Genomic DNA, 17,451 nt, shown 5'->3' with positions numbered 1-17,451 from the left:
AACTAGTTAACCTGACAACTCAGACTCGACTGAAGATATTTGTTGTAATGAATGCTCTTGCTCCCCTCTCCAGATGGAAGCAAGACTTCACAATGATTTCAGAAATTCTAAAGAAAACTTTACATGTAATTTTCAGACTATATAGCTTCAGAATACATATTTTTCATAATATGAAGAAATGGTGGTGACCCCCCCTTCAAGTATTACAGTATGTTATCCCTCTGTTAAAACCCATTATGTTCATGTTTCTACTCTGAATTCATGCAATCACAACTATTAAAAATATTTCAAAACTTCCTCATAGATTCGCTTGTCTCAAAATGTTATGCATGTGCCTATAAGTTCCTCACAGATTCATTTGTATCGACATTTTTAAATGCTAGTGCTTGTATGGATTATTGAGATTATGTCTTTAAAAGTTGCTCTTCATGAATCATAACACACAACCTCTCTTTTGCCCATTAAATCTACTTCTAACTCAAATAAGTATAGCAATTCTTAAAGCTGCAAGCTCTGTGTGTTAAGCATAGAATTCTTGATGTTGTAAGCTCCATATGATGAGTTACTCCTTCTCCTTATCCTCTATGATTGCTCTACAAATTTTTATTAAACTGTAAGTCCTTGGACTACTCGGCCTCCACTGTTTATGCATATTTTTTAGATTTGTACATGGGAAGAAGTAACAAGAAATTCATGTCTTACTCTTTTAGAGGAATGAATCAACCCATTATATATACATATAGAATATAAGTGCAGTCTCCTTTTACTGAGAATCATTTGAGACACTCTTGATTTAGATGTGCCCAGGCACTGGTTTTGTAAGCAATCTGAGGCTGTCTCTGGGAGAGACAACACGTCACACGCATTATCTCGGAGGCATGGCAAGCAAGCAGGGATCATAAATTTGAGAAATCAATGAATAACCAGAACCTGTAAAGAGACTAGAGTAACAACACTTGTAATACATAGGTAGGCCTTGAAACAACAACCTTCACCACATAAATGACATTGAAATGCACCTAGAGAAAATCCACTAATATCCAACTCCCCGAAGAACACAAGTCCTCCCCCTTGAAAGCTATAACGACCTAGGCGTTTAGAAAGATACAGAGCCACAAAAAAATCCAACACCAAGACATACCACACCCCTTCCTTGTTAAAATAAACCAAGAAGACAATACTATATGAGAGAGTTTAGACAAACCAAACTTGTAAAGCCCCTGAGTTAGATCAGAAATGCACATAACCTTCACAAGCTTAAATAGACTAAACCAAAGCCCAATTTTCCTTAATTCATACCCTATCCCCAACACATTAAACTCAAGAAATGAATTGCAAGAGACAGAGTTAAAAGGCCAAGAAAAATAACAAGCAGATCAAGAAAAGTTGTGAGGAATGAAACTTGTGCAACTAAGCCTGTGTTAATGATGGATATCATCTGTCGAGCTAGACCCCCATTCCAATAACAAATTCTCCTCTTGCTAGTAGAATAAATTCCCTGGCCACCTCCACTTCTCGAGCTCCAAGCAAAAATCACACCCCTCAATAGTAATGCCATGCTCGTAGACAAACCAAGATATCTCAACACAAGAACCTAATGAAGGGTCTAGCCACAAGAAGGTCTACTCCTTGACCTCTCGCCTACCCCAACCTTGAGCTCTTACCACCAAAACTAATGCCAATTCCATCAACCACTAGCTTATATTTATTGTCATCTATGTGGTTGCATGTTGATGCATGCCGAGGATGGGTGTGCCCCTTGCTATTTAATGCACTTTCGGTGGGAAGAGTGGTGGGTTTGTCCCTGAATATCCCATCTTGAAGTTCATTCTCACACCATTGAGGATATAATTTTTACTTTATTATTTAATAAATAATATTTTATTTTATTATTTTGTTTATATATATATATTTTTTTGTAAGCTGGGGTGGGACTCTCCGATTTACATGTCCATTATGTACCCCTCTACGGGGGAAGGGTAGCCCAAGATTTGAACCCAAGACTTCCGGTTCGGTGAGACTTCATTTCCACGGCCCTTGCCGCTTGAGCTACCCCATGTGGACATTATTTTGTTTATGTTAATTAGTTTAGTTTTTTTAATTAATTAAAATATATATATTGTTAAACACACATGGACAACAAAGAATAGGAAAGATAAATCATTCAGTACTTTTTTTTATTAACAGGAGATGTACATTTATAATACAATGTTGTGACTCTTGGGTTTCAGATCCCAAGGTCTCTTGGACTCCTTTTGTCCATTCGACTTCCACACTAACCCACTTAGGATTAGGTGTCCAACATTCCCCCCCTTAATCCGAAGGATTATGTATGAGTCCAAGAAAAGAGTTGTAATACAAAATGTGCAAAAAATGCATGGCAGCACTAGGCTGAATGTGCTCTCTGAAATGTTGGTATAAAGGGCGGTGGTTTAAGGATGACCACCAACACTGGAACGCTTAGTGCAGTTCCTGGAACTCTTCCAAAACTGGCAAGAAACTGAAGTTTTCTGCTAGAGGAAGTGATCCTATTGTTTTAAAGAGGGAAACCTTCAACCATAAAAGGGAGGTCTCACCCCGCATAAAAGGTAAAACTTCAACCTGAAAAGGGAAGTCTCAACCTGTGATGGTTTAAGGATAACCAACAACTCTGGAATGCTTAATGCAATTCCTGGAACTCTTCCAAAACTGGCAAGAAGCTGGAGTCTTCTGCTAGAGGAAGTGTTCTCCATCTGTGATGGTTTAAGGATGACCAACAACTCGGAACTCTTCCAAAACTGGCAAGAAGATGGAGTCTTCTGCTAGAGGAAGTGTTCTCAATCTGTGATGGTTTAAGGATGACCAACAACTCTGGAACTCTTCCAAAATTGGCAAGAAGCTGGAGTCTTCTGCTAGAGGAAGTGTTCTCAATCTGTGTTCACGGGCATCTTTGTCTCTGGCTGCAACTCTGAAACTGGTGTGGCAGGTTGTGGCTCAGGCTCGCTTGATGTGACTTTGAAGCTTGTAGATGACCATCATTTTCCCCCCTGTCAGGTACAAGGTGAGAAGATGGAGAAAACTCAACTGCAAGACTGTTCAATACTCTGGAACAAGTTCTGACATGTGTTTGGAATATCTTCTTGGCTGTTGATGCCCATTGCCAAGAAGCGATCCATCTAAGATGAATCTTTGTTCTTGCAGGACGTTTGTTTTTGAAGCATCTGTGTGAAGAATGGCTGGTTTTATGACAGTGCTTACATGGATGAAGATCAAAAGAGTGATCTTTCAGATGGCCAACTTGGTCACAGTGTTGGCATTTCACAATCTGTTGTTGTTGCTGCGGTGGAAGAGGAGTAGAATCTGGAACAGCTGAAACTGAACTGTCATAAGGAGCAGTTGAACTGTCATAAATGAATCTAGCACTCTGAAACTGAATGGGCTTGGCATAGTCTGGAATATGAAAGGACAAGTCCTTGTCATATCCAAGACCAGTTCTGTGCTTGTTGTGGACAAGCTGTTCCCAAGGTCTGATGATGGGCTTGGGAAGTGCAGACTGAGTTTCTGCATCTGCATGTACAACTGCTGCTTTATTTGAATGAATGGTAACATTATTGACTTGCTGTTTATGGGAGTCTGTTTCAATCCTCTGAACAGAAACAGGTTCAGAATGATGACTCCACTGCTGTAATTCTTCCTGCTGCAGTTGTGATTCAAGCTGCAAAAACTCTATCTTTTCTTGTGCATATTGCAGACATGTTTGAATGTCTGAAAGAGAGGCTTTGTTAATTTTGACTGTGTTGTTAGCAGTGGACATGATTAGAGTTCTCAATAATTCTAATATTCTTTCAAGCTTAGCCATTTTTCTACACCTTAAAAATCTCCAAATCCCACAGAAAAATGTAAGCTGCTAAATATCTTCAAGTTGCACAAGAGAGCCCTATAGCTTAAAGGGAAAAATCAACCAGAGATATCTTGAAACTGTCAAAATTATACAAATATCACCAGACTTTCAGAGATTCTGTTCTTTAAATTCAGCAAATGTTAGGAAGAACAGTGGCTGTAGATAAGTGTAACCACAGAAAATACAAGTTTGTAGCCTTGGGGCTAGATCATTCTTTATGGAAGTCGCTGTAGAAAATACAAAGTTGGCCTATGCAGGTCACGAACCAACTTTAGAAAGATTGCTTTAGGCCTGGAAGTTACAAGGCTATTGGAGGAGTACACCTGGTATAGGCTCCTTCTATTAAGAAATTGAACAAGTTGATTGCATACGCCACTGAAATAAACTCAATCTTCTGTATAGGTAGTCTGCTACAGAAATATGGCAGAATACTCAAATCAATCAGCTTGCAATACTGTGTACAAGAATACTCTCCAGCAAGGTACCTTACCAACGTACATATGAATAAGACTTAACTCTTTGACCACATACAAAATTCCAACTCTACTATATTCTTGTTGACAACACAAGCATCATATATTATTCCCACTCAGCACCTAATACATGACTCGGGTTTGTACATGATATAAGGCTCACAATCATTGTACTATTGTAAACAAATTTCTTCAAATCATTTGAGAACAAGATTGATAAGAATTTCGAAGACAGAATTAGAAGGAAGAATATGACTGAATTATTTCAGATGTCAGCGCCAGTACAATCTGAAGCAGAGAACTATTCACGTGGTTGTAATGGATGCAGCGGGCTTCTTCCAATTGAACCAACCACACAATGAATTCACCCACACTTTTTAACCTAGATCTAGATCTGGCTTCTCAGATTTCACCGGGTATTTCTGCGCATCACACAACAGGTTCTGGGTTCTTTCGATGCGCTCTGCCACTGAAACACAACACATAAATCACCACAACATTCAACAATGAACCGGGGAAGCAGAGAACTCTATTAACAACTCTAATCTCTGCCCTCTGGCTCCCAGAAGATCCACGTGCTACACAGCCTCTTTAAAACGAACATCCCTGAGGAAACCCAAACTAGAAACGAATCACCAAGTATCTTATTTTACACATATCGGGCTTCTTTAACATAATTCCGCGAATTCCGACTAAATGGGGAGTCCCTCATCAGGTTCTCCATCACAAAATGAGGACGAGGACGATGGCTATGAACCCCTTTTTGATTACAGTCACATTCAGCCCACCATAGTTGTACAGGATGATGACAGTGACGGTGAAGATCTCTAGATCATTGAGCCAGACCCTTTTTTTCGGAGCCACTGGGAAGAAACGTGCTAGTTCCTATGGCAAGGAAAGAACCAATAAAGACATCATGGCTGTTGCAGATCCCAAAGAAGTCGAAGAAGAAGATTGGCTGCCCCCACCTCCGAAAAGCATTAAAGTAGGGGAAATTGTAGCGAACAGTAAGCAGGATCCGATCAAGCTATTGAAGCTGTTGGATATCTTCGACGGTTTGAATAAGATGAGGCCTGATTTCAATAAGCTGTTTGGAAGCAAAGGCTGCTTTGAGATTCAGAATCGGACGAGAGATCTGGTGAAGATGGTTGTTGAAGGTGCCTGCCAAATATTTTGGGAGTTGCTGACACAGGTGGAATTGCAAAGACAGAGACCAGCTAATTTGTAAGAGGAATAGCAAGTTCGGATGGATTGTGCTTTGGACTGAAGAAGACCACAGTGGTTTTATTTTTTTTTATTTTTTATTTTTTAAGCAAAATGGGTCGTATGAAATTGGCAGAGACTACTAATTATACGACTCTACAACACTTCGAATTATACGATGGAGAAAACATAGATTGCAGAAGTTGAACGCATCCACGACAGACCAGGTCATAAAATAGGCCAAGAAATTCATCTAGAGGAGCGGGGGTACCGGAGTTCTGCTGCAACTGGTTGCCTCTTCAATGTTAACTCCTCCATTCTTCTCTGCATCGGGAATCGACTGAGCAAAGATTGGAACATGAACGAGAGTCACAAAAGACTTAAAAGAGGTTTTATCATCTGCACCGTAGCACCTTTTGATATCTAACTCAACAATGCGTTTACATCCTGAAGCAGTTGCAGAAAGACCAGCTGAGGAAATCCCGGAACAAATTAAATGGAGCGAGAGCGTTATGCAGATGCGTTTGGAAATGATGCGTTATTCAACGTAGCAGATGCGTTTGGAAATGATGCGTATATGCGTTTGGAAATGATGCGTTATTCAACGTAGCAGATGCATTTGGAAATGATGCGTTATTCAACGTAGCAGATGCGTTTGGAAATGATGTGTAGCAGATGCATTTGGAAATGATGCGTTATTCAACGTAGCAGATGCGTTTGGAAATGATGCGTATATGCGTTTGGAAATGATGCGTTATTCAACGTAGCAGATGCATTTGGAAATGATGCGTTATTCAACGTAGCAGATGCGTTTGGAAATGATGTGTAGCAGATGCATTTGGAAATGATGCGTTATTCAACGTAGCAGATGCGTTTGGAAATGATGCGTAGCAGAATCAATGAGACTGTCCTGTCAGGAGAGAAACGTAAGAGTCAGAAGGATAATTTGTTTGCTGCCACGCTCCGTGCTCTGATTTTTATTTGCTGCCACAACGTTTTCAACATAAACCCCTTGAATAGGAGTTAGGAATGACCAGCCACCGTAAGAAAGCTTGCTCAGCGCATATTGAAAGCACCATTCAACGTCGGGCGACTTCCACTATTGGGCAGCTTGACTCCGGTCCAATAGGGCCATGGGTTCATATCCCACTCTCAACCAGTTCCGCAACAACCTCTTAATACTTTCAGTGTGTTTAGAACTCAATGCACCAACAATTTATTTCCACCACCATTCAACAATAGCCGTGATTTGTTTCCACCAGCGTTCAAAACTCAAATCAACAACAATTTCAATCGCTGAATCGACCCATTTAATTGCTTAAATTTCGCAGAGCAGGGTGTACATACCATTGAAAGTAATAGTCATGCCCCTTTTAACGCAACAAGAAAATAGTTTGCACACACAGATTCGATGCTTCGAGAATCGATGAGAAATTTATTTTTTCATTACAAAGAATAATGACAGAATATGGCAGAGGGAGCAACATTTATTTGAAAAATGACAGCATTCAATACCATTACATTTGAAAAACTGCATTCATTTGTACAAATACTCAAAGCAGCAAACGTATTTCAGGGAGCATCAAAAACATTTATGTTACCGGTGGTATGTCGATTCAACAGAGGCATTCTTCTGCCTTCCGCTCTGGACCAATTAATCATTCACCAAATTAATCCTTCAGAGGACAGAGGCATTGAGGACAGTGCTCAAGTCAGAATGACAAAGGCCAGTGCTCAGACCAGTTGCACAAAACTACACAGGCCACACATCATGGCTCTGATACCATGTTAAACACACATGGACAACAAAGAATAGGAAAGATAAATCATTCAGTACTTTTTTTTATTAACAGGAGATGTACATTTATAATACAATGTTGTGACTCTTGGGTTTCAGATCCCAAGGTCTCTTGGACTCCTTTTGTCCATTCGACTTCCACACTAACCCACTTAGGATTAGGTGTCCAACATATATTAAAAACATAATTTTTTTTTTTAAATTTTTATTTTTAAGTAATTATTTAAATATATAGAAAGTATAGATATATGGTAGAAAAAGAATAAACGGTTAATTTAAATACTTATAAGATAAATGTACAAATATAAATGTTTAGAGAGATCCTCTATTCTTACACATCTCTTTTATTTTAAGAAATGCATTAATAAAAATATTTGAATCATCTCTCTCTAAGCATGGAAGGAATTCTCATATATCTGACATTGAAATATTTTACTCAACATGTTTACTAAAATATTTTATTTATGATCAACAGTGTCCATATTATTATTTTGAATTATTAATATATTTTTAAATACACTTCTTTGTTGAGAAGTAGAAAGAATCATGAATTACATATCTCTTTATAGATTTTTTTGTTACTACTATTTATAACTTTGTTAGTGTAATTATTATTTTAATATTTTTAAATGTATGGTTACTGGACAACATCTCCATATTGGATTGTAGAGCACCTCTATGCACTTAGTTTTTTTTGGTCTATTTTAAGATTAGTCTAGATTTACTGACCTCATATTTATCAAATTTAGAAATAGATCAAATCTCTTGAGATGCAAAACCTCAAAAAAAAATTAATAGATTAAGATTGACTTTAAAAAACTCACGTCATTATAACATCTTCCCTAATAACTTTTATCTCTTTTTTAATAAATCCTATTCTTTTAAACAACTTATATCAATATTTCTATTTTTTTTTTCAATCTACATATATCAACACAAAATCTTCCCTCTTTCATAAAATACAAATGAAATAACATTTTTACACTTTTTCCCAAATATTACAAGGTGTCTCATAAATGCCTTCCTTACCTAAATCTTCCCTCATCCCCTAACTTATAGATGAAATAACCTTTTTACTCTTTTTCATGGATTTCCTAAAACCTCTAAATCCTCATTTACATGTAATATTTATTTAACTTTTTTTTTATAGATTTTAGAAAGTATTTAATTATGCAAATAAACATGTTTATATGAAATAGGTTTCTAAAATTTTTGTTTTCTTAATTAAAAAAAAATGAAAATAAATTAATTAAATGAATAAATAAAATTTAATAATATATATATATATATATATATATAAATTTTGTGGTCTTTACAAATAAAAAGATCAAGTTAAACTTTAATCTTAATAGTTAATTAAAATTTCCTTTATTACTTTATTTCAACAATAATGCATATACTTCAAAATAATAAGACCAATTTTTTTCAACAATAACACATATACTTTAAAATAATAAGATTAAATAGTAAGACCAAAAAAATTGGATACAAAATTTTAATTTCCATAAAATTTATTTCTTGAAAAATTAAACAACAATATAAATTCCTTTTTATGAAATTTCCACCATATCCAATTTTTAATGTATAGAGATCGGTAACTGACAGAAATGTCATTGTCACATGTCAACGTCAACTATTTTTTTAAGGTTATCTTAATATTTACGGAGATTCGACTCTGATGTCTTTTGAAAAGCAGTAATATTTTTATTTTTTATTTTTAAGATGTAACATTAGACAAATAAATACATGTATATCGTTTTAGAGTCGCTATCGTTCCAGAATACATGATACCATCGATGCACGATGTGATCCTGCACCTTACGCCTCATGTGATCGTGCAGCTTCCCTTCAACGAATGTTAGGGAAAGAGGAGCTTCCTGTGGGCAATGTTTAGGCGTTGTGAAGATGGCAGCTGTGGAAGGGTGCTCGGCTTGGGGAGGGTGGTATGATTTGCCAGAGGATATCGGGGAACAGATATGGGTGGTGCTCCCAGTTGATTGCCTATGTAGATCTCGTAGCATTTGTAAGGAGTGGAACACCCTGTTCTTATCTACTAAATTCATAACCACTAGATGGGGTCAAGTGCCTCCAAATAAAGAGCCATGGTTGTTTCTGTGCACACTCAATTCCCAAATCTTCTGCATATTACTTCTTCACACGGACATGGAACACCTGCATCTCCCTCTCCTTCCTTTCACAGGGAGACAAAAAGGCCAAGTGTGGAGCTTATTTCTCCGGATCGGCCCAAGGCCTGTTCTTACTGGATATTCCTGACGGAAAATATGCTGTCTGCAATCCTCTCACTGGAAAATTCTTGAAACTTCCGCCGGTGTCATCAATAAAGATCCTTATGATCAAAGGCATTGTGGCCTGGAATGTGGACAATCAAGAAACCTACAAAGTTGTGGTTGTGGGGTTGTCCCGCCAGAGTAATGTCCACATAGTGGAAATCTATGACTCGTTTCAGAAGTCCTGGGTAATCGCCGGACACTTGCCGGAAAATTTGGACGAGTTCGGACTATCACGGGGAATTGTTTTCTCCAATGGTTTTTTCTACTACACAACCCTCCATCGCGTGGGCGGTATGGGCGTTTTGGGTTTCAGCATTGGAAAAGGTACTTCCATTTTCACACCGTTGCCAGAGTTAGGTAATGGCAACACCATGTGGACTAAGCTGCTCACCGGCGGGTCGCGGATTCTACTTGCCGGTGGTAGAGGCCAAAAGAGGGGGTCCTCTCTGTACACTGTTAGGAAGATCATTGATCTCATTTTGTGGGAGTTTGACAGCGACTCAAAGTCGTGGTCCTCTTGGAAGGAGATTGCCAGGATGCCTTCATCGTTGTGCCAAGTTTTTCAGAGGAATTCATATTTCGATTCGTTTGAGTGCGTAGGTGTGGGGGATTGCATGTGCTTCACCTCTGGCAGATGTATGGATATAGCCGTTTACTGTTTAAGCGAGGAGACCTGGAGTTGGCTTCCAACGCCCACAACTATAGATAAACGGTATGGGTACCCTCGTGTTATGACCTTTAAACCTAGGCCCGATATGCAGGTCGCGTGAGGCCTAGCCTGGCCCTTTATAATGGTTTTGTGCTACTTTAACATAGAACTTGTCTATCAGTGATTTTGTATGAGTTTAATGGAGTATCGTACTGTATTACGGTGCTTGGCCTCTGAGTTGGCATCTCGTATAAGGGTTTTTATTTCATTCTGGTTATTTAAATTATGGCCGTGCTGGATAAGCATAATGCCACTAAGTTAATGATTAGCTTAGTGGTCTCTTCTTATTTATGGAATATTATGTTTTTTTAATCTAACAAAAAAGTTTCATAAAAAATAATATGAATGAATGGTTGATTTAAGGAGTTGTTTTTAGTGTAAATTTTTGGAGATTTCCGTGACGGGGTCCGGTGGAAAAAATTGAGGTTAAATCTTGATTTGTATTATTTAAAATGGTTTTTTCACTGCATATTTGGATTCAGCACCCTTGTGCAGAAATTAGCTATCAAACTTGCGATTTCAATAAATTGCTACCAGATTTTGACTGGAAAAACACACGAGAAAAGCTTCAAAAAAGTCTCTTTAAAGACAACTCCCAATTAATTAGTAAACAAAATGCCATTAAAACTAGAAGATAAAGAGAAAACACTTACATTATGCCAATTTGAGAGATTTTATAAGCTTTCCAACATAGATTACCTCTTAATATTTGAAAATGGCCTTTTATGGTGTAAAATGAATGTTGTTTTGGATTTTAATGGTTATAAAAGTGTAATCATAATTCTATAAATTTATTGCAAGAATATTCCATTAATTGTAATCATAATTTTATAAATGTATTGCATAAATATTATGCTCATTATTATAGAGATTATAGAGTAGTCTGAGATGTTTGATATTTTGGAAAGTGAAAATCACTTACTATATATAGTAATTGTTGTACCTTTTTATGAATTTCATTATAAATGCCAATCAATCAAGAGATAGTTACACCCAATATGGAAATGAACATTCCTATCCATATAGTGATAAAAAACAAAATGATACAAATGTTTGAGTTTGAATTGGGGGAAAAATGTCAATAGATTTGAATGAGAACCAAGAGAGCTATATCAATTGCAAGAAATCTTGAATCCCAAATAAAGTTGGCATATTCAAATAGGGTGTGGATAAATTCCAATCATTCAAGTAGGAAAATACCTCAAACACAAGTCTTACCAATACAAATACATATGCATGTTTAACTGAAAGACCAAATGAGGGTCTTCTGGTCAATAATTGCCAAGGATAGAGATCTTTGCTATCTCTATAGTGCATTTTTTGGCAACTACACTAAATAACCAAAAAGAGAGACTCTCATACTATGGATACTCTTGTCATGTCAATAATGCAATTTTTGAGACCCCCTCTTTAAGTAAGACCCAAAATTCTACTTACACCCTTTGGCAACATCTGGTAACACTTTCACTATTATCATGGAAGAGTAACAATTTATTGCTACTTTTCCCTATACAACATCTGGTGAAATTGCTAATTTAACATTCTTAGAAAAATAAAAATAAACAAATTACTTATACATCATAAAAATACCACTTCCCATATATTTAGGGTATATTTATCACCACGACACCAGCTAAAACACTAAGAGTTATGTGTGAGAGATGTGACATTGCTTTGATTGTTAATTTTAAATCTTAATAGCTTAAGAAATCTCAGAAGTTCCTAAATTATATCTAAGTAATCAAATTAACAATTAATTTTGTTGACGGACATTATTTCAGTTTCATTAGAACTTTTAAGAGATTTGACATTGCCTTGATTGTTAATTTTAAAGCTTAATAGCTTTAAGAAATCTCAAAAGTTCCTAAATTACATCTAAGTAATCGAAATAACAATTAATTTTGTTGCCGGACATTAATTCAGTTTCATAAAAACTTTTATTATGCATAAGCATATGTCACTCCTTATGCAGTGACATATATGATTCAATTTTTTACATTATTAATGTTAGCTTGTTTCATAGATTTTTTTGGCAAGACAACTTACGTTTGCTGCAAAATCTGAAATGTGTAACATCAAATTCTTGGCTTAGCCTTGCCCCTGGTGCTTGCGGCTGGGGTTAGAATTTCAAAATAGAACTAACCGTCAAATTTGAGGGTTTTCAGAGCCCGACCCCTTTTCATTGTTGGTGTTAAACAATGAAATTGGATTGGTGTTAAACTTGATTCTATACGCAGCGCTGGAAGGAATGGAAGAAGGTTATATTGTAAAAAAAATAATGAAATTAGATTTCAGAAACATAATATTGATTCTATATGAAATGGTCATCCGAATGATTTATCGTATTCATAACTCTTATATGACTGTAATGTTATGCATCTCTGAATTTAAGCATGAATTCTTCATTTTGGTTTACGTACTAATTTGATGTGCATATACGTTATATTTTAGAACTTCCAAATCAGACTGAATAAAACACATATTTTAAATAATTGAATGATTCAAAATTTAAGCTTATTATTTGGATTTTATAATTTATTTAGTGTAATATTATAAAATAAAAAAGTGTAGTTAATTTATTTTTTTTCAGAAGAAAAAAAACATCATAGATTTATATTAAGGATATATAAAGGTCTAGATACAATCACTGTAAGAGACTAGATTTATATTAAGGATATATAAAGGTCTAGATACAATTTATAGATAAATAGTTTTGTTCATTGGAATTCACTAAAATTTTGCAATACAATTTTAAGATATTTTGTTGTTTAAAATACATTTTTCAATGCATAAATAGATTAAGCACCCTTAAAAACTATTGGGGCACTAGAATTATGCAGATTAAACAATTTAAACTCAAATTTTGATTAAAATTAACGAGAAAAATAATAGTAAAAAAAGCGAGTTAGTCTATAAATTAAACTACTGCATTAATAATAATAATAATAATGGTTGCCTCCCTTTCTTGGATATTCTTATATCTCAGAATATTACATAAAATAATATTTAATAATAATTTCGACAAAATAAACTTAGGTGAAGAATGTGTTCAGGAATGGGTAATAGATTCGCCGGTTCAATGCTCTCAACCTTTTGCAGTTAGTTTTCCGCAAATTACTAGTGAGATTATAGAAAAACTTTACGGTAACGATTTTGGCTCAAGGTTAAAAGGAGAAAGAATGCTCGTGTGTCTATCCTGTCAGATTTGGACAAACAGTTTCTTTAGGGGATTTTGATATGGTAAATATTTAATAATATTTAATATTTAATAATAATAATATGGTTGCCTCCCTTTCCTGGATATTCTTATATCTTGGAATAAAGATGGCTTTCTCTCCCACTCTGTGTTCCGAAAGAAAGGGCATACTGAGCAGTATCTTCATGCCAATTCCCATCATTTCCCTACTTAAAAGTTTGGTGTTCTTAACACCCTCACTACTCGTGCCTTTAGGATCTCTGATTGTGAGAGCTTTGATAAGGAGAGATCCCATCTCCTTAATGTCTTTGTGGAGAATGGATATAGTAGACCCCTGGGTCAGAAGGCTTTCCATAAAGCCTCTAAAAACGGGTTAAATAAGAAAGAGCCAAAAGAGCGTCGTCCAGGTGTCCATCTTCCCTATGTTCAAGGAACCACAGACAAGATTGCTCGGATCCTTAAAATGTATGATATTCCCTCAACCTTTAGGCCCCTCAACACCATTCGCAAATCCCTCCGATCGGTGAAAGATCTCGTTAACCCTAAAGACATGAAGGGTGTCTACTTGATCCCTTGTTCTTGTGGGACCCCCTATATTGGGGAAACAGGGCGCTCCATCTGTCAAAGGATCTGCAAACATGGGGCCGACCTAAGACATGGGAGATCCAAGTCTTCAGCATTAGCTGAGCATGTGGAAAAGATCAAGCATCAGGTGTGTATTGAGGAGGCCAAGGTTGTTGCCAAAGTTGCTTAGTTCCACCATCTTAAATTGAGGGAAGCTATTGAGATTGAAAAGAAGCCGAGCAATTTCAATAGAGATGATGGTTGGAAAATCAGTAGTCGCTGGATTCCAGCACTCTCTTCTTAGTCGGTTTTTCTGCCCCCTCCTTTTTTTTTCATCCTAATTTTATAATTTTAGTTAGAATATATATGTATATATGCAACATTAACAATATTTAATAAATAATTTAATTAAATAAATAAATTACCTTTTTTAATCTAACCTTTGAATTATTCTATTTATTTATATAATATTTTATCCTAACTTTATAATTTTTATTATAATATATATAAATTATATATATATTTGATTATTAATAAATAAACTATTAAATTATTTTTTTAAACTAACCATTATAAATTATTATTAAATTAATAAATGAAAATTCTCAACCTATTATTATGATTTTAATATATATATATATATATAAAACAATTATTAAATAATTTAAGTAAATAAATAAATTATCTTTTTAATCTAACCATTAAAATTATTTTATTAATCCTAATTTTGATCTTAATAACCTAATATTATAACTTTAATTAGAAAAATATATATATAAAATAAATAATTTAAATAAAAATAAATTACTTCTTTAACCAACCATTAAAATTATTTTATATATTTTTAACTAATAGAGTTCAGGCTTCTGTGATCCATATCAAGTTAGAGAAAAATTCTTCGGTGAAAATCACATGGAATACCATTTGTCGACGTGTTTCGACCAACTAGTGTGGTTGCTCATTTCCATAGATAATAATAATTAAAAATAAACTAACCATTAAAATAATCGTCACTTAACAACCTAATATTATGATTTTAATTAATATATATATATATATAAAATAATTATGAATTAATTTAAATAAATAAATAAATAAATTATTATTATTATTATTATTTTTTTTAACTAACCATTGAAATTATTTTACTTATTAATCCTAACTTTTATCTTATTAACCTAATATTATAACTTTAATTAATATATATATATATATATATAAAATTAAATTTCTTTTTAAACCAACCGTTAATATTGATTTATTTATGTATTTTTACCTAATTTAACTTATTTCCATAAATATTAAGATAAATAATAATAAAAATATTAAATTAATAAATAATAATTAGATCTAGGTCTTAAGGTAAAAATATTAAAAATATTAAATTAATAAATAATAATTAGAACTAGGTCCTAAGGTCAAAATTAGCCGTTAGTCAATTTAGCCATTGTAGACTCTGCTGAGACTATTTATCATGCTAAGCTGTATCTGTTTCTTCAACTTGTCCTCACGATGAACACTAGTTGGTTCGAAACATCGACAAATGTCTGTCTACATGTGATTTACGCCAAAATTATTCTTTCAACTATTATAGATCACAGAAACCGGTAAAATATTATGAGTTTTTAATTTTGTTTAAACCAAAAAATCTCTTTAAACAAAATTAAAAACTCATGATAGCCATAGCATTTATAAGGTTTATATTTATATGATGTTGCTAGCTTTCACGTCGCGGTGGATCACCTGCTGCTCACATTCCTCGTGGAGGTACAGAAGAGCCGAGGCGACGCCCGAGACAATGTTGTATCTCTTCTTCCAATCCAGAAATCGTACCGAATCATCACCATTAAAAATATGTTTCTCTCGGCTTCTCTTCTTTCAATCCAGAAATCGTACCGAATCATCACCATTAAAAATATGTTTCTCTAGGCTTCCGTTGGGCATGCATTCATAAACCATCATCAACCGCCCAATATGTTTCTCTAGGCTTCCGTTGGGCATGCATTCATAAACCATCATCAACCGCCCCTTTTCATGGCACCACCCCAGCAGCGGCACCAAGTTTTTGTGCCGAAGGAGATTGATAATGCTGATCTCTGATATAAATTCGTCTGTACCTCCTTTGGAGTCCTTGGCCATGTGTTTTATAGCCACCACAGTTTTTAATTTTGTTTAAAGAGATTTGTTGGTGTATAAATATAATTTTATGAACATCAGAGCCATCGGGCCGATTCCACCACCCTTGGTGGCAAGAATCGCCACAGGGGTGAATCCGCCCGATGGCTCTGATGTTCATAAAATTATATTTATACACTAGCAAATCTCTTTAAAAAAAATTAAAAACTCATGATAGCCATAGTATTTATAAGGTCAATTTGAAGGGCGGATACGACATCTGGGCTTGGATTTTGTACGATGGCAAAAGGAAAAAACTGGATGTGCACGTCGCAAACGAGTCTGATCCGATGCCGTCGAAGCCGGTCATCTCCTCCATCATCGATCTGTGCAGCGACGTTCTTGAGGAGGAGGCTTATTTCGGCTTTAAGGCCTCCACTGGCAAAGAGACGGAGCTCAACTATGTGAAATCATGGAATTTCACAATCTGGGAATTTGAACCGTCACAAAATCGGTGGGCACTAATTATTGGGCTTACAGTCTTGTTCATCGCTTTGTTGACGGTTACAGAGATTATAGTGCTCCTCAAGTGCCAGAGTATGTCTCGGGTGGAAGTAGCTCTCATATCGGGCGCCTTACAGAACATTCCGGGCCGGCCGCGAGAGTTCAGATACAAAGACCTGAGGAAGGCCACTAATAACTTCAGTGCGGAAGCTGAGCTTGGCAGAGGCGGCTTCGTTTATTTTAGGAGTTAATGAAAGATCGTAACGATGAAAAACACCACAAAATACAGAAGATTGAAAGGCTTATTAGGGTAGACGTGTGGCAGATGTGCTCAGCCTCTCAAAACCCATTTTTATGTAGCATTTCATCTCCCTAGCTGTTGCTGCCCTGATGTTAAAAAAATTAAGACCTTGATTCATCATTTTTCGTGGACTCTCTATCGAGGAGGGTCTTCCTTTGGATTCTAGCGTATATTGGATCAGGTTGGTATGCGGAGACTGCAGAGAATGCCTTTACAGATGGCCATGGCTGTCAGACTATAGTTCAGATCAGAGTCCAGTTGAATTATCAAAAGGGTCATTTATGCATTGAGAGTAGGGCTGTCTTGAGTTCAGTGTCTTGGAAACCATGTTATAATATAATGTCTGAAATATATTTTGTTACATAATACATTGCAATTTTATTTCATTTATATGTTATAGTAACCGACTTTTAGATT

At 35.5% G+C, this 17,451-nt stretch overlaps 1 protein-coding gene and 2 pseudogenes across 1 annotated transcript; 2 read left to right on the top strand and 1 right to left on the bottom strand.

Annotated features, from left to right (window-relative positions):
• The first annotated feature begins 9,169 nt into the window (after positions 1 to 9,169).
• Positions 9,170 to 10,620, top strand: LOC149165248 (F-box/kelch-repeat protein At5g15710-like; annotated as a pseudogene).
• Positions 10,621 to 15,818: 5,198 nt separating this feature from the next.
• Positions 15,819 to 16,253, bottom strand: LOC149165247 (putative L-type lectin-domain containing receptor kinase S.7 pseudogene; annotated as a pseudogene).
• A 326-nt stretch (positions 16,254 to 16,579) lies between these two features.
• On the top strand, positions 16,580 to 16,984 carry LOC149165246 (putative L-type lectin-domain containing receptor kinase S.5). The gene has a single exon (XM_089429760.1). The coding sequence runs from the start codon at positions 16,580 to 16,582 to the stop codon at positions 16,982 to 16,984; it is 405 nt and encodes a 134-aa protein (XP_089285886.1).
• The last annotated feature ends 467 nt before the right edge of the window (positions 16,985 to 17,451 follow it).

Source organism: Pinus tabuliformis, chromosome 5_1 (assembly GCF_031772625.1).
Source record: "Pinus tabuliformis cultivar Carrire ecotype Pingquan chromosome 5_1, CPIR1, whole genome shotgun sequence".
Taxonomy (NCBI): domain Eukaryota; kingdom Viridiplantae; phylum Streptophyta; class Pinopsida; order Pinales; family Pinaceae; genus Pinus; species Pinus tabuliformis.
This window is presented reverse-complemented; position numbering and strand designations above follow the sequence as displayed.